At 36.0% G+C, this 20,404-nt stretch overlaps 1 protein-coding gene across 4 annotated transcripts in view; it reads left to right on the forward strand.

The window, feature by feature from the left end:
• LOC5568664 (Kv channel-interacting protein 4) overlaps positions 1 to 19,950 on the forward strand; it is a 102,547-nt gene extending 82,597 nt beyond the window's left edge. For 2 of the 4 annotated variants that reach the window (XM_001652449.2, XM_021850073.1), the window contains exons 2-7: positions 3,952 to 4,485; positions 14,850 to 15,041; positions 16,728 to 16,801; positions 16,858 to 17,070; positions 17,132 to 17,342; positions 18,947 to 19,950. In XM_001652449.2, the coding sequence (XP_001652499.1) occupies positions 4,215 to 4,485; positions 14,850 to 15,041; positions 16,728 to 16,801; positions 16,858 to 17,070; positions 17,132 to 17,242 (861 nt within the window). In that variant the 5' untranslated portion in view covers positions 3,952 to 4,214 and the 3' untranslated portion in view covers positions 17,243 to 17,342; positions 18,947 to 19,950. The remainder of the gene's footprint in view (positions 1 to 3,951; positions 4,486 to 14,849; positions 15,042 to 16,727; positions 16,802 to 16,857; positions 17,071 to 17,131; positions 17,343 to 18,946) is intronic. The other 2 variants (XM_021850071.1, XM_021850072.1) reach the window with 1 other exon arrangement.
• Positions 19,951 to 20,404: the final 454 nt, after the last annotated feature.

A 20,404-nucleotide genomic window follows, 5' to 3' on the forward strand; every position in this document is an offset into this window, starting at 1 on the left:
GTAAAAACACGCGTTGTGGCTGCGAATATATCCTCCTACAGATTACGTAACCAGCTTGTGGATCCGCAACTTGCAAAGGAAAACGAAATTTCTACACGATTGCTTGATATAGGCTTACTGATTTCATAGATCCTCTTTCGTTACCAACTTCGCCAAAACACCTCGTGATCGTTTATCGTTCAACACTGAAAAGTGTTTCGTAAACTAAAGCAGTTTTCAATAATCATGCAAAGAGAGAAACGATGAATGTAAGCATACCTAAATAATATGAAACATCATCGTCAATTTGCTCTATATAAAACGTTTATTCTTGGTTCTCTGAACACTTTTATTTGAGAACAGGAGCGAAAACTATTGAGTGAATCAAATAGGCATACTTCAGTGGGCTGGTCATTTAGTGCGAATGCCGAAAGAAAAAGTAGCATCAATCAGGTGGAAGTCAGCGACCCCATAGAATCCGGGTACGTTCATTCTGAATTGACGTAAGTGTACCAGAGCAACTAAATCATTCCAGATTTGAAACAAATGGTTGATACCTGCTCTAATCGACTATAAAATTATTCACACGGTTTATCTTCTAACTATTATTGTGCTACATTTACTCTCAGATACTTTTTTTTAACAAAAACATTGTTAATTGTTAATTTATTTGTTTAACCATTCAACCGGTTAAACATAGAAAACAACAATCAATTGAATTTAAACCAGTGAACTGCGAAAACAACATACTTAAGCCACTACGGTAGTTTAAGCCAGTTGTAAATATTTGTAATTGTAACAACGGTACTAATTTTGTACTAGTTGAGAATAGTTTGGCCAACTTTTTGAGCGTTTTTGTAGGTTTTTTTTTGTAGGTGCTATTGCAAAATTCTAATGAGGATTATATTAAAATTTTTAGTCAAAAACTTCAAATCGAGATTTCTCCTAGGGATTTTTTAAAAATTGGATCAGAGGTGCAGAATGACCTTAGGAATCGAGCCCTGTGGACAGATTTGATGGACAATTTTTTTTTCATAATAACGGTCCGTCGGAGCACCGTGCGTCCGTTACCATAGTTAGATTTGAGACTAACTTCTGACTCTTAGACATAATGAATAAATTAACATCTACTTAAGAAATATGCAGAGAACTCTACGACCTGGTATAGGTGTTACGGAACGTTGTGGAATGTTGATGGGAAAGATAACGCCATGGGATACGTTTGGTAAACGTTCTAGTCAGTAAACGGCTGATACAACGGCTCCAATGCAATTCGCCGCTCCTCTTTCAGTACAGACCGCCAAAATGCGCAAATTCATCCAAGGAGGCTGCATTGACATCATCGTGGAAACGTACAACCACTAATGGACCATTAAAATAACCAAAACGGCCGCTATGGAAAGCATAGATAGCGCCACCGTAGCCTTGTGTGTTTGACAGAACAGCAATGTTGTCACAATGTTAAATCCCATATACAGTGGCGCCTTTGTTTTGATGCGGTGAGCGCTTGCAAAAACTACCTTCAATGATCCATTTACTGCTTCTCTTCATTGAAATCGGTCATCGCTCGACCGAATGTCAGATCCACATTTGAACTGTCCACGATTCTCAATTCAATACACTAAACTGAATGAATGCTTCACAAAGTGTATTGAACACTCGCATTCAACTACGTCTATTTTGTCTATCTAGCTCGGTAGGCATGCAACCTAGAAACCAACAGAATTACAAGATAGTTTACTCAAAAATCGCAACAATATTTATTGCCAGGTTTTGATTGAACTCTGGCGTTCAACTTTGGATGAACCATTCCAACTTTATGCTGAGGCTGAAACAGACGAAATGGATGAACCATAAATTGAGGCATGGTTAAATCTGAGATATTAATCGAATGATTTGTATGAAATTTTCACAGTTCGTCAAGCTTCTTATTCTTGGATAAATCGTTTATAATTTTTCGTCAAAAATTACACTTTAGTCTAATTGTTATTCCTTTGAAAGTCATGACTAGAAAAAAAAATACTTAAAAATAAATGTTAAAATTTAAGTAATGCGTAACGTGCTGTGAAAATGTTATTTAAATCGGTGAATAAATCACTAAGATCTAGCCTTCCCAAGTAGATTAATTTGTATGGAAAATTGAAAAAGTTGCAAATGTCTTGTTCAGTTATATCCTAATGAGCAGTCCATAACAAGAAACATTCAAACATAAAAATCCATAATGCTTGAATGTGGCATATAATGCCAAATCTTAATTTTAAGCTATTTAATAGAGAGTTTTTAAGGTTTTGGTCGACATTTGTTCTAGATCAAAACCACTGTGGAGTGGTACCAAACACATAAATGCTCATTATTAAAAAAAACGGTTGAACCCACTTGCGCCATTTTTAAAACAGACTCTCATTACAGTATTATTTATAGATATTATTTGAGAGTGAACTGAACATGAGAAAACAAAATCTGCAGTATAAGATATAAGGCTACCGATCGGTCCAGAAAGAATTTTAGAATATCTCAAGAAGCAGATGACCAATAATAAAGATTGACACAGATTCAAAAAATTGTGCGTAAATTCCAAACAATAAAAATGATAACATGATTCATCTGATTGTGATAACATATTATACTGGTAGAGGGGTTAATCCCTAAAGCCTAACATGATTTATGAAATACCCCCGTGGGAAGTGCAACTCGTTGTTGAACGATAACGCACTTCAATGGCTGAAATCAAAATCCACGAAAAGTGGCTGGCATGGAAGAAAGCTGTTTGTACCATAAGCTGCTAACTTAATGGAGTGATTTATTTGCGTAGAAGGGAAAACTTTGCACCAAAATGGTCCGCTATGATGAAAATTTTTGCTGAGCTTCGAAGTGGGAAGTTGTGTAACATTTCTACTTTGGTATACGGTATTTGACATGCCGTTCCGGATTGGTCTTTGATTCAACCGTATACCTATTTGTCTTTCAGGTAAGTTGTAAACATTAGATGGTATTGACTTTTTTGCAGATATGTAATCAAATCTCGCATACTCTGAGATAACGCCCTAAAAGCCATTGGTAGCCACGTGTGTAGCTCGTTGTTTCTGAGCAAAAGAAAGAATAAGCATCCAAACCAACACCACGAGCAGGTAGATAATGATCCTTTCTTCCCCATAGCGTTGTTAAATAGCATGAAAATCCATTCAAAAGCTCAGGAAACAACAAGCTACACACATGGTTACCGATGGCTTTTAGGGCGAGATCAGAAGTTATGCGAGAAATTCAATTTATTTGTACGGGTTTAAGTACTTAGTGGACGATTTTCGGGTAGGATTCCTGAAACACTTGGAAAGGGGTTTGGATATTTTTTCTAAAGAATTGAACGATTTGTTGGTTGAGAGGAATCTTTTCATTAAAATATGGAAAAAATCATCTAGAAATAGTTCAAGCCCATCGAGATAAGGAGGATATCGAGATATAGAGAGCGAAATCGTATGCAGAATGAAGGGACCTACGAAACCATCGACATAGGGAGAGATATCGAGATATAGAACATCGAGATGTGGATAGTCGACTGTATAATCATATGATAAGTTGGTCGTGTAAATTTTTGTTACATATAATGTACATAATTGGAGCGTCATATGTAATAAATATTTACATGATGTATCATGTAAAAAACAATGCATTTCATGTAAATTTTAATTATATGTAATGTAATCCAGCAGGAATCTATAAGATTACGTGCCATTTAGTATAAATATACAGGATTTCCAAATTAAATGTACATGATTTTATGTTTACGTGGCATATATAAAGTTAACAGGACATGCATTTTTCATTACTTTTAACTGCGTAGTTCAAAAAAGTTATCCTTATTTTATTCGGGGTTTGTAGGTGTGCCTATTATGTTCCATTCTTTACTAATCCCACTGCTACTCACTCACATTTCTAACAGCTGTAAAACCAAAACCTAATAACTTTTATTTCCAGCAACAACACCACCTAGCCTAACATTCCCATCAGCAATAATCGTGATAATCCTCGAGTTTAAGTGAGCCGTTTGTTTTATGTCGCTTTTCGCGTTACCCTTAACGGACAGACGTCCATTTCTCACCACCCAACACAAAGTGTTCCGCTGACTAAAACCACCAGTGAAAAGTGAGTGATTGTTTTTCCGCATTCCAAACGTAACGAAAACATCCCAACCGGAAACCAACTGAGGGGAAAAAGTGAAACTCTCTGCCCCCGCCATCATGGCTGGACCGCACTTGGACGAGTCAACCGTGACGACCCCGTCCATAACCGGTGGAGTCGTCGTCAATACGGCATCACTCAGCCTTTCGCGACCAACGAATTACGATAGCTCCATCTGCACGATCGATGACTTTATATCCCACCTGAAGCACAAAGATCTGGAAAACGATGTCTCCAAATACTTGACCCACAGCAAGCGACCGTTTTGCCGACGAGTGTTCAGCTATCTGCGAACCGCCTGGATGGGAGCGAAGTTTTCCTCGAGTTCTGGTATTTATCATAGCCGCGCAAATACCTTTCACATTTTTCATTTCTGTTGTCCTTTTCTCCCCTTCCACCTTCTCTGCCTTCCGGTGAGTTACGTTTTATCGTTTAGTGCTTTGCGAAAATATTGGTTTTAATATAATGTTCATAGCACCTGGCTATTTGCATTCAAGGCATGATACAGATTATATTGGTTTTTATGCTCCTGAAAACTAACGCGAATAATCTCTACGATTTTGTTTTTATTTTAATCATCTAACGCTGAAAATTTTATTTACGTACGTATACGTATTTACGTAGAAATACGTATCAGCTTTTCCTCCTGAAATCGATATAAGCACGTTTTGGAATATATTTTTTTATGAATTTGTGTTTTATTTCCGAATATTCTCATCTTTTTTATTCCTCCAACAGGGTCACTTTTGGTTACCGAATTTTTGATAATAGGGTGATGTGCTAGTATCCATCGTATTAAGCATTGATCAGTGAGAACTGCAATTTTCCCAGTATTGCAGTTAATGATGCTGATACAAACCGATACCAAACAATTCTTTCTCAAACGGCTTTAGCATTGTACAATAACATTTTGATAAATCTTGATCTCTTTTTGGAAATAATGCAAAGAAAATGCATCTTACCGTATTCTCAATCCGTCGTATCGTTTTCAACTCCGTCGCAATCAGTTTCCAGATTCGTCTCACAACTTACGGCTCACTGTGTGTATTGAGTGGTTAAAACACAACATATCAACGCTATAATAAAATGTTTTACAAAAATATATAGATCTACGGGCATCTCCCTCCATTCCTTCAACATGATGGAATATACTAATTTCCTTTAAAATTAATTGTTCGTCATCAAAATTCAGCCCGAATGTCGCGCACACATTGATTCACACAAGCTTTTTTTCTCAGTACGACGGATTGAACTTTGTTTACATTCTCTATTATACGCGGTGGTTGAGGAAATTTCGTAAATTGGAATGAAATCCTTCAGTGAAGAAGTACGAAGGTTTTCCATAGTGAAAATAAGTGCCCGGCGAAGTAAGTCACCGGCGGGAAGAAACTTGTGTTGGAAAGTAGTGTGGCTCAGTCGATCGCTAAGCATTTCTCTCAAATCGTGTTCGTCCATGCGATTTCGGTGAAAAAGTGCAAAGTGGATAATTGAACTGAAATTATTTACCAAAATACAGTAGTTTTATTGCATTTTTGGTGTACAAGTGTACAAACCATAACAGTTTTCACAAAATTACACTTGGATAATGAATCTATGTTGCAGGTAAGTTTGAATATCCGCCGTAGTGGAACATTTAAAGTTTGATACGACGAATAGTAGCGCTTACGACGAAGAAGAACAAAACCCTAACAATGATTTAGTTCTCATTGTGCTTTTTAAAATTTGACATTTTTTTAACGACATAAGGGGGACATCCCTCAGTACCAAACTTGAACCGTTAAGTTATAATGGTTTTATGCAATTTTGTTAACCATATCTACTGAAAGTGATCATTTGTATTATACAAAAACAACCAATGCACAGGGGCCTTTTTGTCGATTTCGTTATCAAAATAGCATAGTGCCTAAACCGTTGATTTTAGTGAAAATGTTTGCTGGGGAAGTTTCGTGATTTGTAAAAAAAACTTCTTCTGACACTAGCAGCCAGGTGCCTAAATCACATAACAGTGTAATCATAAATTTTGTTTCTAGTATGGTTCAATGAGGTGATATCGAGTTATGGAATAACGACTCATGGAGGTTTCACTGTACTTTTTTAAATGACACTATGTTTGTAACAGTTATAATAGAGTTCAATAATATGCACTGAAGTTAAAGGAAGGAAGGGGGGGGGGTGCAAGCGACCTTGAAAGTTCATACAACACAACATCTGCACCATTTTTGGCATAAAACGTTAAACTATGAAGGAAATCTATACATCTTCTTCATTCAATGTGTAATCAAAACCACGTATTGGTTCCATTTGTTTGCTGAGTAACATGTTCATAACTGGTTTAAAAAAAATCCTATGATAGATTCCTGAACTACCGAACTTAGTTTTTCGAAGTATTTATCTAAAGCAATCCGTCATAAAGTTGCCAAAAAAATGTCTCGGTATTAATGTAGAGATTTCTTCAGGATATGATTCCGTTTTTCCTCTGGTTATGTTGTCAATCAAATGGAAAAAAAACAAGCCATAAACTTCATCATAATTTTCAAAAGATTCCTTTGTAAACTACTCCAAAGAGTTATCAAATAATTTTTCAGAGATTTCTCTAAGTATCTGTTGAGAAATTGACGACGACTTACCACAAACGGTATATTCAATTTCTCAACAGATTGCTGCAAATATTACGACTTGAATTTTTTCAGGAATAACACACAGAATTCTTCTAAGGGTTTTTTTAGAGATACTGTCAACGTTTATTTCAGGAATCGTTTCAAAATTGCTTCAAAAATTTCCTCTATATTTTATCATTTTTTGTTTTTTTTTTTGTGGTATTCTTTGTCTTGGCATTGGGACGTTAACGGGAAAGAGCCGGCTACTCAGCTAGTGTTCTTATGAGCACTTCCACAGTTATTAACTGAGAGCTTTCTTTGCCTAAGTTGCCATTTTCGCATTCGTATATCGTTTGGAAGGTACGATGATACTCTATGCCCAGGGAATTCAAGGAAATTTCTATTACGAAAAGATCTTGGACCGACCGGGAATCGAACCCAGACACTTTCAGCATGGCTTTGCTTCATAGCCGCGGACTCTAATCACACGGCTAAGGAAGGCGATATTTATGATGGACAAATCGCCTTCAGTATTTTTTCAATGGCTCGTCAACATGCATTGGTCAGCTGGAAAGAAATTCTATTCTCCCGCCGGTATCGAAAAAGCCGTGATTCAAGGAGTTGGACTTAAGTCGAGATTTTATTAAGGTAATGCGATGTAGGTTGCCAATATATCAACCACGTAGTTTGGAACTGCGTCGATCCTGATAGGATTCTGATGAGAATCTTCAGAGGATTATGATGAGAATCCTGAGAGGATCATGATGAGAATCCTGAAAGGATACTGATGAGAATCCTGAGATGATTCTGATGAGAATCCTGAGTGGATTCTGATGAGAATCCTGATAGTATTCTGATGAGGATCCTGAAAGGATTATGATGAGAATCCTGAAAGGATTCTGATGAGAATCCTAAGAGGATTTTTATGAGACTCCTCAGAGGATTCTGATGGAAATCCTGAGAGGATTATGATGAGAATCTTGAGAAGCTATAAGATAAGAATCCTGAGAGGAAATTCTGAGAGAATTCTGATGCGAATCCTGAATATATTAATATTAATATTATTTTGATTGCAATCTGCTCCATTACTATGTACCACCGGTTCAAAATATTTTCAGCAGCACGGTTATATTGACAACTCACTTAGCTACTCCAACTACTGGCCAGCTGCATGATACCCACTGCTTGCTGTTATTTCGCTTTGGAAAAATATACATTTCACGAATTTTTATTGTTCCACCAAATAGCGCACATTAAAAAGACCCACGCCGTAAGCATCGTCCAGAAGAGCATTATGCGCGATGGCATTGCTAGACTGGGAGTGAGTATATTTCATTCGCCTGTTGCCTCAATAACTTGGACTGCGGATCTAGTGTAAACAATCATGGTGGTAGATTTTACTGCGTAAGTACTAAAAGGAAACGTTCAGTAATTTTTCCGAGCGCGTTGATGATAGGTTCCATCTGGTTTCGTATGCATTGTGTAACGTCATGATGGCTCATTGTTTTATGGCAAACGCATACTTGGTCAATCTTGGGTTTCATGTTTTTACCTATAGGTGGCGATTCAGGCGATGGATATCTTTATAAATGAATAATCTATATGCGGTTTGGCATAAGTGAGTTTTTAGCCCTTATTGAAAGGGTTTGCGAGATTATGGGTGTCAAATCCAATACGTTGAGGGTTCAGGCACAGACAAACAGACGTAACACTTAGAACAAATTTTTTTCTAAATCCATCGCCCAGTTTACACTACCATCATCTGGTGAGCATGTTGCACGAAAAGGTGTTTCGTGCAACAAGACCAGCAGATGGCGGTAGTGTGAAACGTCAAACGCGCGCGCCTCTGGTTGTGAGATTTGTAACATAGCGAATTTGAAATGATCGTTAAATGAGTGGTCGATGGAAATTTCATCAGTGTTACGTCTGTTTGTCTGTGGTTCAGGTGTAATCAAACTTTATGAATTCTTTAATGGTTTATTGTGGGGACTTTATAATCACATATCCGTATCGAAGAACGAAAAAGTTTTCCAGTACCTACCATCATTTGATAATGCAGGACCCACAATAATATAATTTATGTAAACCAGTTAAGCGAAACGAATGCAAAAGTAAAGAACATTGATATGTCGCTTCATGTCAGAATTATTTTTGTTGGATATATTGAGATTGATGAGATCTATGTAATTTTGAAATGCTTACAAACAATCTGTTCTACGAGCACTATTTAATGAAGTTTTTAATAGTTTGTCTATTATCTTTGACAGCCCAGTTATAGTAGGAAGAGATAGGAAGCGTTTCGCTCAATGTGTTCATTATGCACCTAATTCCCCTATCTTTATCGGAGAGCTTTAACCTTTTTGAATTCATTATTATCTCAAACCAATGCAACAACACATAAAGTCGAATTTCCTTATCGAGGAAACGAGACTGCGTGCAACAACTAAATTATTACTACGAAGGAAGCAATTCTCCAAAAATACCCCAACTTACCGCGATTCCACTTTGAGTTACAAAAAAAAACAACGTGATTCAGGATATTCATCATACGATAGCGATCTGCAATTTTCTTCGGCGGCCTCGATAAGTCAAGCCAAGCCTACCGTAATTGCCTTACGAAACGAAGCTCTAACTAATATGGTAAACAGATGAAAACATAATCCTAAAAACGGGCTTTCAGCTTTCTTTCGTGCTCGTTAAAGAAAGTTCTATTCCTATAATCTGCCACTATTGCTGCTTTGCCACCAAATTGGACGCGCGCTTCACAGAAATCAACTCCAGCAAAACAGATTGCCGAGAATCCAACATTTCGTTAATTTTCAGTACCGAATACCGGTATCGTAAAACGAGGTAGCTTTGATAGTTTTTTTTAGCAAATCTGATAATTTCTGCATTTTGTCTCAAAGTTTTTTTTATTTTATAGTTTCAAAACAAGTACAGTGGTCACACTATTATGGGTCACATTATCAGTCACTCTGTTCCAAATCCAATGTAAATGGAATTGACCTCTAATAGTGTGTGACCCATAGTAGTGTGACTACTGTTTTGGTATCTTAGTAATCGATTGCAGTTAGTGTTTTCATTTCCCAGCCATTTTGCTTGTCCCGAGATTCGTGACAAAAATTCGTGATTGTCAAAAATTAGTGTTTTCGGGATTACTCACATTTCCAATAAAATTTATATTTTGTTTGAAATTGGAGTACAAATTCAAAAACACATTTTTTACAATGAAATGAAAAGATAATGTAGCTTCCCAAGGTAAAATGTTTATTATACCATACAGTCAACTCTCCCTTACTTGATATTTTGTACCTCAATGACGAGCTGAAGAAGCATAGTAAAATTCATCTCTGTATTTGTTTTCATTGAACATATTTTCGTTGAACATACCATTAAAATTCCAAAAGATCATTTTTCGAAGTTCTATAGTGACTTTGATATAAACTCGTTACATCAATACTGAAGAGTATCAAGCTTAAGAAGTATTTAGGCAAAATTAAAATACATTGGACTATTGAATTGATTAACGCAAAATACTTATTTTTTGTTAAAAAGAACTGTCTAAGAATTCTGTTATTCAAAACTATAAAAGAAAATCTAGAATATATGTGCTTATATGGCAAAAAATAAACCTTCATAAACTACAGTATGCATTAGGCAAGCATTTATATTTTAAATTTTAATGAAATGCATTGAGCAAGATAATGTGTCCTTTGGATGCTCAGCAAATGTACCAGATATTCCTAAAGAGATTCTCATAGATATTGTATTTCTTTCGAAAATGTCTAGGTTAGTTTCTCAGTAAAAAATCAACAGATGATTTCATCAATGAAACTTTCAGCAAAAAATATTTATCTCTGGAAAATAAATAGAGGGTTTTAAATGGTTCCACAACAAATTCGTAACAAATTAATCAATAATTTTATAATTTTCTTAAAAGTTATGATTTAGTTAGTCGTAACTAATTCTTCTTAATATTCGTAATTTTCGTAAAGTGAAATGGTTTTCAGTTAGTGTACAGTTTCTTAGAGTTCAGGATTCTTAGAGTAAACTATCAGGATCTTGTAAAACAATTGTGCAGAATTTCGCAGAAAGTCGGGTAAGGTTCTAGCCCTTAGGTAAGGTTTAAGCCCAAAATAAAATCATTTTGATTTCCGAGCTACAAAATAAAATCACAAAATTCTGAAATGTACCCCGTCTAAAGGCGGGGTTGGGTATTAGAGGGTTAAGCTCATATAATAATTACAGAAAATCTTGCTTATTCTCATTTTGAATCTCGAATCGAAATACAAATTCGATTAGAGTTAAAAACAGTTATAACGCCTATGGATACCACGAAGAAGAATACTTAGAAACTAGCTGCTTTACATATTCGTATACCAATTTTATAAATTTAAGAAATAGTGAAGTAAATTTCATAATATGTTCAATATTAATAATGATATTATTTCAAGAGCATCTCTCAGGAATTTTCAAATTATGAATTCTTCAATATACTGAAATGCTTGCTAAAAATGAATCAGGAATTTCTTCTGTTTTCCCCCGTTATGCGTACCGAGTTCTTCTGAAACTGGCGCTCTTTTTAGATAGGTCAGTTCCAAAGCTTTGTCAAGTGCGTCACGCATTTTGGCGCCCCTTGATGGCTGACGGCCTTGGCGACTGCCAACCTAGCCAACCACACGCTACGGCGCTGCTAACATGACTTTGTTATTCTGATAAAATAACTTAACAAAAAGCATGGCTAAGTTTGAATAATTGTGGATATACTTGGGATTAAATTCTCTATAATACTAACATGAAATTATGGTAAAAATTGAAGCCAATATGCTTCAGACATTTGAAAAGTCATTGAAACCTTATGACAAAAGAAGCGATTTAAGATCAATTAATGTTGTTGTGGGATCATGCTGAATGTTAATGAATTTGCTATCTCACTCTTGTCTTTTAAAAGACGGTTATTGTTGAACAGAAAAGAAATAATGCAACTACAGTGAAACCTCCATGAGTCGATATTGAAGGGACCATCGACTCATAGAAATATCGAGTCATGGAACAGAAATCCTTTGGAAAGCGGTTTCGAGGGACCATCGTAGTAACCATGAAAATTTGTTTCTAGTATGGTTCCATGAGTCTATATCGAGTCATGGAACATCGACTCATGGAGGTATCACTGTAGACACATAAAAACTTGGTTTCTATATTTAAAAATTGCCTATGTATTCTCGTTTGTTTTATACTCTTTTGTTTTATTGAATAAGGCTTGATTCTGAAAAAAAAACATTGTTTTCTATTAATATTTAGTAGTTTTCATCAATTTTGACGTTCGTTTCAGAAATCCCTGGATTTCCGAGACGTCAGAACTTATATTCCGGAAACGGGAAATCCTAAAATTTGTTAAATTCCGGGATATTTTGTCCCGGGATGGACACTCCAATTGCAGTCGAAATATTGTACGTATGAACATTTATGAACCACAACTTAACTTGACCAGCTGAGATTCTGATGGGAATACTAGAAAGTTTTTGGTAAGATCCTTGGAAGGTTTCTGATAAGAATTCTGTAAGGTTTCCTTGACCTAAATAATGGTAGGTATAACCGACAGGCCCACGTTGCGTTTAAATGAAATAAATAATTAATGATTTCCTGGAAGGTTTCTGACAACAATATTGGATGGTTTCTGATGAGAATTTTGTACTAATCTCGATTAGAATTTTGGAAAGATTGTGATGAAAATCCTGGAAGGATTAGGATGAGACTCTGAAGGATTCTGTTAAGAATTTTGTAAACTGATGATAATTCTGGTAGGATTCTGATGGGAATACTGGAAGAAATTTGATGAGAATTCTGGTTGGAATGAGAGTCCTGGAAGTATTCAAATAAAAGTCCTGGAAAAATCTTACAAGCTGTGAAATTTGATCAGATACAGACAAGAATACAGGGAACGTTCTGATGAGAGTCCCGAGTGTATTCTGCTGAGAAATCTGAGAGAATTCTTATGGAAGGAAGGATTCTGATGAAAATTCTGATAGGATTCATATGAGAATCCTTGGAAGATTCTGATTAAAATCCCTCGGAAGATTCTGACGATAATCCCTACAGGATTCTAGAGAAAAATCTGAGAAATGTTCGCCTGAAAATTTCACACAATTTTGCACACCTTCCATCGTTGCTTTTATCAGTCTCGTGAGCTTGCCGGGAAAGCTGTTCTCGTTTATGATTTTCCATAGCTCTACGCAGTCGACACTATCGTATGCCAACTTGAAATCAATGAAAACGATGCGTTGGGGCTTGGTATTCACGACATTTTTGGAGGATTTGCCGTACAGCAAAGATCTGGTCCGTTGTTGATCGACAACGAAGCCGGCTTGATAGCTTCCCACGAACTCGTTTACTACAGGTGACAGACGACGGAAGATCCCGGGTAGAAGAGAATAGCAGAAGAATAGTAAAATTTACCCTTAAAATAGAATGTTTGAATAGCAAAATTTGTTCTTTGTTTGTTCGAAATAAGAGATAAAATAACAAAAATAATAACTAAGTTTGTATGGCATAAAAACTAAATAATATCATATTTTGTCATTGTAATAACAAAATAATAGCAAAAATAAAGGCAACCGTAGATAACAAAATATGTTATTTTTTAAATATTGATAACAAAATAATAACTAAATAAGCTATTCACGAGTAGATCAAAGTAATGGTAATTTAGTTCTTTGACTTTAATATTAGTATAATTGAAAAATAAACTTTTTGCTTTCCTGCAAAAACCATTTGCTTTTTAAATCTTCAATAAATACATACGAATAGTAAAATGAGCTATTATGGCAAAATTTGATATTAGTATGTTCTCATGAATTATTTAAATAAAGTCTTCAAATATCAAAATAATTTCATATTTTACTGTGATGGCGATGTTTGTTATTCTTTAGATATTTAAGTTTTTTTTTAGTATTTTTGCACAAATAACAAATTTTACCATGATAGTATATTTTGTTATTGATTAGTTATTACATGACTTTCAAGAATAACAGACCAATGACAAATTTTGCCATAATTGTATGTTTTGCTATTGATGAGATATTTAATGACATATAATAATAACATAATAATGGTTTGACTAGATATAATTGCAAAATTTGTTTTTATTTTACCATTATTTTGTTATTCACCTCTACCCGGGTTATTCTTTGAATATTTGATGTTTTTTAAGTATTTTCACACAAACAACAAATTTTACCATAATAGTATATTTTGTTATTGATTAGTTATTACATGACTTTCAAGTATAACATACCAATGACAAATTTTGCTATGATTGTATGTTTTGCTATTGATCAGATATTTATGGTCATATATTAATAACATAATAATGGTTTAACTAGATATGATTGCAAAGTTTGTTCTTATTTTACAATTATTTTGTTATTAACCTCTACCCGGGTTCCATAAATCAGAACGTGATTTGCCGTTCAAATTAAAATTCCAAGCAGTTTTAAATTACGGATACTCCACTTTGCATGGAAAAAGTTTCACTTGAAATAGTTCAAAATTTTCCGTTCAAATGTTCTCCGTTTGTTCAAGGACAGTAGAGGGACCACGATCAATATAATATTTATTGTTCTCTTTATATGGACAAAAGACCAAAAGGAGGGAGGGGGATTTCTAAAAATGTGAATTAAAACGGTAATAAACAAGATATCAACTGTTGGATTCTTGGCAATCAGTTACTGACGTCGATTTCCATATTTGAGTGTGTACATTGAATATTCTTACTTTCTTCGGAGAATCTTCTTAGTATTTCTGATGACCTGAAGAACAAGTGTTCTAAAGATGTCGTATTAATTAAAGACAAACATCCACTTTCATTATATTCGTGATTGCTACACTTGAGTGAAATATGCAATACTTGCCTTATCGAAGGCGTAGAATAAGAATAAGAAAAAAAACATCAAGATTTGTACCCTCCTGAAAAAGCACCTTCCTTCTGCCCTACACGTTTAGTTTGCCACCTTCAATTCTAGATTGATTTAGCAGCCTTTGGCCCTTCCCACGGATCGTATTAATGTGATTCCCTGTTTTTTACGTTTACATATCTAGATTGCGAGCTTGAGGAAATCGTGGCCCCACCGAAGTACCGGCCGGAATCCATTGCGGCGCTGTGTGCCGCAACACGGTTCACCGAGTCGGAAATCAAACGCATCTACCGAGGCTTCAAGGCGGAGTGCCCGGCCGGGATCATCCGGGAGGAGACGTTCAAATTTATTTATTCGCAGTTCTTCCCCCAGGGAGGTAAGTGCATGGAAAGAGAATGTGAAAACGATTAAGAGGAGTTTCGAATACCACCTCCCAACGTCTGTATTGATTTTGAAATCTGTATGGGAGGGTTTCAATCTTGTTGGCTCTCGAGAGCGATTGGTTGGAAAGCAGAGCAATATGTTTTCCTTTGATGTCTTGAGAACAGCTCCAAATACGGAAACGGTTTAGTGGTAAAGTTTCCGGTAACATGAGTTCCTCTGAATAAATTTAGCTTCGCATGGAAATATTTGTACAATCGTTGTCATGAGAGCTTTTGAGGAAATGCTTAGTATACTGATTCATGGTAATCGGTAAATTATGAGGCCTTCCTTTACCAAATTGTAACGTAAGCGGCTTAAAAACAAAACTATTCTGAAGTTTCAATTCCTGGTCAGTCCAGGATCTTTTCGCAATGGACTTGACTTCCCTGGGCCTAGAGCAGGTCTGCCCAACCTTTTTGGCTCTTTTTTTGACATAAATAGTAGCTGCGTTTCAAATAAAAGTCCGAACTGATATTATATCATGGATCCATCAGCAGCTTTCAATTGAGGTATTTTTATTTAGATTGGACTATTATTGCGGACGCACCAACCATGGAAGTCTAAAAAGAGCCAAAAAGTTTAAGCAGGCCTGGCCTAGAATATCATCGTACCTGCTACTAATATACTAATGCAAAAATAGAAATTTTGTCAAAAGAAAGCTCTCAGCTAATAACTGTGCAAATGCGTATAGAAAACTGGCTCTGTCCTAGTGGGAAAGTAATGCCAAGAAGAAGAAGAAGACCCAAAGTTTCGAAAACTTTGGCTTCATGTGTCGAGAAAAGGTAATGTTTTATACGTCAATGAAATATGATGGCAACTCCATCAGATGCTCCTATGCGATCGTTATGATATACGAAAAGTTTGGATCTCTTTGGATTTTTCACTGTGATTTATTTTGTCGATTTCGTGCGCTTTTTGACTAGTGCTCGAACCGTTGACTTGATATACCGGGTACCCCCGTTGGTTTGACCACATTTAAGGCTTCCCCAAATCCACGCGACTTTTTACGGCGAATCTTCTATGAAACCATCTTGACTGATACGACGCGAATCGCTGCGAAGCAGTGCTTGCAGCGAAACATCAGTGAAATCGCGACGATTTTTTGTCACTGTAAAAAATCGCTTAGATCTGGGGCAGCCTTTAATCTGAACACTTTTTAATTTGTACCCCGCTAATTTGCACTTCGTTCAGATTAAAAATGGTTCAAACGTCATTTAGCACATGGAACGAAGTAAATTGAAGTGGAACGCTGTGGAACGGAACGCAGAATCAAAACAAAACACAAAACAGTGAAAGAGGTAACCAGAAACACGGTTTAGGGTGACTAGATTGAACATTAAAAATGAACCCCGATAGTTTGCATGAGTTACCGTTCAAATTAGCGGAGGTGCACGGTAGTTCGTTTGGAGAAGTTTATCAGTCTCACGGCAAATTTTCGCATCGTGTAACACAAAAATGATCATCTTTATATTTGTGATATCGTTGTGAAAAGCAAATTGTGTAAGTTTCATGAAGGTTTGAACTTGTTCTAATCCTCTGGATTTTTAATATTCGTATGGGAAAAAAATTTGGAAGCTTCACAACCTTTCTTAATGCTTACTACTACGTAACAAACTTAAACTTCCATTTTTACTTGCAGCTAATACAGGTCTATATGCCCATTATGTGTTCAACACTTTAGATAAGGACCATACAGGAATTCTCAGCTTTGAGGTGAGATGTAAAAATGCTTCGTACTGTCAAGTTTTTATTAACATTTTTCATTCCAGAACTTTGTGCAAGGTCTATCGATTCTGTCCAGAGGTACGTTGGAGGAAAAACTTTGCTGGACTTTCTCACTGTACGATATCAACCACGACGGGAAGATAACTCGAGAGGAAATGACTGACATCGTGACGGCCATCTACGAACTGATGGGAGAGCGCGAGGATGGCGGCACCGATGATGTGCAAATTAAGAACAAAGTCGATATCATTTTTCAGGTTGGTCTTAGAGTAGAAATTATCAACTATCTGACACCACTAAAGTTTTGTCTTTGTTTAGAAAATGGACCTGAATCGCGACGGGGTAATAACGATAGAAGAATTTCTGGACTGTTGTCGGAAGGATAAAGTCATTTCGGATTCCATGAGCGTGTTCGACTCGACCATATGACCTTTGGAGAAGCTACACACGCTTCCGGCGTATGTTGTAGATCGAAATCCCACTGCAGATACCACCGAGAGTATGAACGGTTATAGTCAGCAGACTGAATGTAAGTTTCGTGTGTTATAGGCACGGTCGGTGACGACTGAGTAGATTTAAAATAGAAACTTTGGATATCATATGATTGAAAAAAGAAACCATACAGGCACAAACAAAAAATAAATTAAGAAATTAAAGTCGTTATAAGAGATTCTAAGCAAACACGGCCAAATACTTTCTTTGGATATTGCTAATACTTTTGAGCATTACATTAAGTATTACTGCTCGTATTACTAAGTGCATTTTTTTAAGATTATTTCCATCAATTTCATCAGAAACTAATTTATATATCTGCCCAAAGAATTCATTCATTCGTTCTTCAACAGCTTTCTCTAGTAATTTTCCCACTAAATTAGTTCAACCTGTATTTTTTTAAAGATTACTCAATATCTGAAAGAGACTCGATCATGAATTTCATTAGAATTCGCCAAAAGTTTCTTTTACAAATTTTTCAATAAAATCTTGGAGTTTATCCACTATATCAATTTGCTAGAATTGTATCCAAGATTTTCGCTAAGGACATTTTTAAGAACCCAAGCAATGATTTCTTCAGAAAAGTCGTCACAGATTTATTTGTTAGGATTGTCCAAGATTATTCAAGAATTTCTAAAAGGATACCCGTCTATCTGTTGCACTCGGCTTCAACTACTCTGAAGTTCTCTGGAGGAAATCCTGGAATAGCATTATGGAAATTTTTTAGAGTAAATCTCTTTAGTAATCCCTAGGTATTTCGAATCTGAATTCTTTGCAAGGGTTTCATGTCATTAGGCCAAAGTACGTTAGGCAGAAGTTTGTTAGGTTGAATGGATCATTAGGCTGAAACTTAACCCTCTAATACCCAACCCCGCCTTTAGACGGGGTACACTTTGGAATTTTGTGTATTTTTTCATAGCTCGGAAATTAAAATGATTTTATTTTTGGCTTAAACCTTAACTCATAACACGCATAGAAGAAAAGTTTTTTTTATGATTTTTGAAACTTATTTGTATTATTTAAAATTGTTTGAAAAATTGTATTCTTATATAACCTACAAATGCCTGGGATTCATTTATCGTGTATTATAAAAAATCGTACCTTTTATATTTTTCTACGATCAACCTATCACAGAAGAAGAGCCTGATGGTATTGAAATGATTTCAAATCCGTTTTTCCGTTAGTTACACGGAAAATAAAAAATGTTCCAGAAAAAAATTAAAATAATCATATTTTCAAAAGTATAGTAAAAACTCAAATTTTTATTATTGTCAAAAATCAGTATCCAGAAGAGGCTTCAAGAAAAAAATTAAAAGGATAGGGATGTTCAAAAATAAAAATAATAAAAATCAAAAACCAAAATTCATAAATTTGAGAAGAAAAATAAATCATTGCCCAAACCGTGTTTAGAATGATTTTAGATAACGAAAAATGATATTTAGATCGAAAACAAAAATTTGGGTATTAGAGGGTTAACAAACATTGTTCCTTCTTTTATTACACATAGGCTTTTCTATCTGCATTTTAACTCATTCGTCTTAATGACACAAAATAGAGACCAAGTCTTTGAAAAGAGATCTGTGTTCGGCTCTGTAACAGGGCAAACGGAAGCGGAGATTTAACATTTTGTCTCTATTTCAGTCTACAAGTCGGACACACCCATCGGACCAAGGACAGAGGAAAACCAAAAGACTGCCATCGTTCCCAAATCACAAACGTCTGCCAGCACCAACCAGCTCAGCAAGTCAACCCGATCCAGCAATCGCAAGCAATCGATCCTGATGAATGGTAAAGCGAAGCCAAAGTCCAGCAGCATTCGCTATCATCATCACCACCAGCTCAAACATTATCACATTCCTTTCGAAACGTATCAACAGCAATCGACACGTCCCACGCATTGTTCAGTAAGAAACACCTACCCGTCCGGGTACTCCGAGTATCCACCGCAAATGACTGGAGGGATCGCCACGATCACTCCACTTGCCACAGGCCAATGCCGCCCGGTGGAGCTCAGCTACCCCCAACGACCGGAACTTCCGACCCTAGTCAAGGTAAAAGCATGGTACACGGTCTCCAAGCAAGGCTTAACGTACTAAAGCCAATATATCGAAATATTTAGGAACGATCTCCAGATCTAGATCTTTTTTAGAAATACTAGCTTTAACACGAAAGTATCGATTGATCTTTTCTTCCGGTGAGGTTGATGTTTAAGTAATTTAAAGTGCGTCAGGTCAAACTGTATCTCCGATTAAAAAGAGAAAACTTATAGAATTTTATATACACTATACGTTGAAGGATTGAATAGTAAATGTCGTAACAATGGGATTTATTTCAAAACTTTCTTTTTAAGTGAGAGATATACATACTTTTGCGCTGGATGTCTTATCCTTAGTTTCATGTTACCCGCGTTAAACAGACCCGTTTTTTCAGTTCAATATTTAAAATTAGACGTTACAGAGTGTTCTTTCAGTTTTAGTTATGAGCCACATAGCCTTTCAAAATGCAAACTCCTGATATTCTTCCATTTTCTTGGAAATCCTGATGTTCCTACTTGATCGTGCGAATTTCGTATCCTCGGAAATGCACCAATTGCTGAATACCTCTTGAACCTTGTTTTTGCATAAAATTCAAAATCTAAAAAAAAAGTCATGAACAACTTCTGCATCAGGTACTACCTCAAAACCAGTGTAATAGGTCCTGCCTCTGATTCTACCCGCAACCATGTATTGTTTTTTTTTCTATTAATTCTGTTCAATGTTATCTAATTGTGTTAATTATGCGAGTCAGGTGCGGTGAGACGAGTCGAATGTGGTAACAATTGTCGGCACATGTCATCTTACGTTACTCGAGGTGAGAGTGGTACGTCTCGACTCACCCGATCCGTAGAATATGCACACATAATTCATCTTATGTCTGCAGTTGACCTGCAAGACAGCTTCTCACGACCTTTCTTGGTTTTTGTTATTGATAATATGCATATATTTGCACAAGTATCCAGTACAAATATTATTGCTTCCCATTTCTTCAATGGCAGTATTGAAATGCACTGCTATATAGCCTGTCTAAGTTGATTTTTTTGTTCGAGCAATTCAGCAAAAC

This window comes from Aedes aegypti, chromosome 3, assembly GCF_002204515.2.
Source record: "Aedes aegypti strain LVP_AGWG chromosome 3, AaegL5.0 Primary Assembly, whole genome shotgun sequence".
In the NCBI taxonomy this organism is placed as follows: domain Eukaryota; kingdom Metazoa; phylum Arthropoda; class Insecta; order Diptera; family Culicidae; genus Aedes; species Aedes aegypti.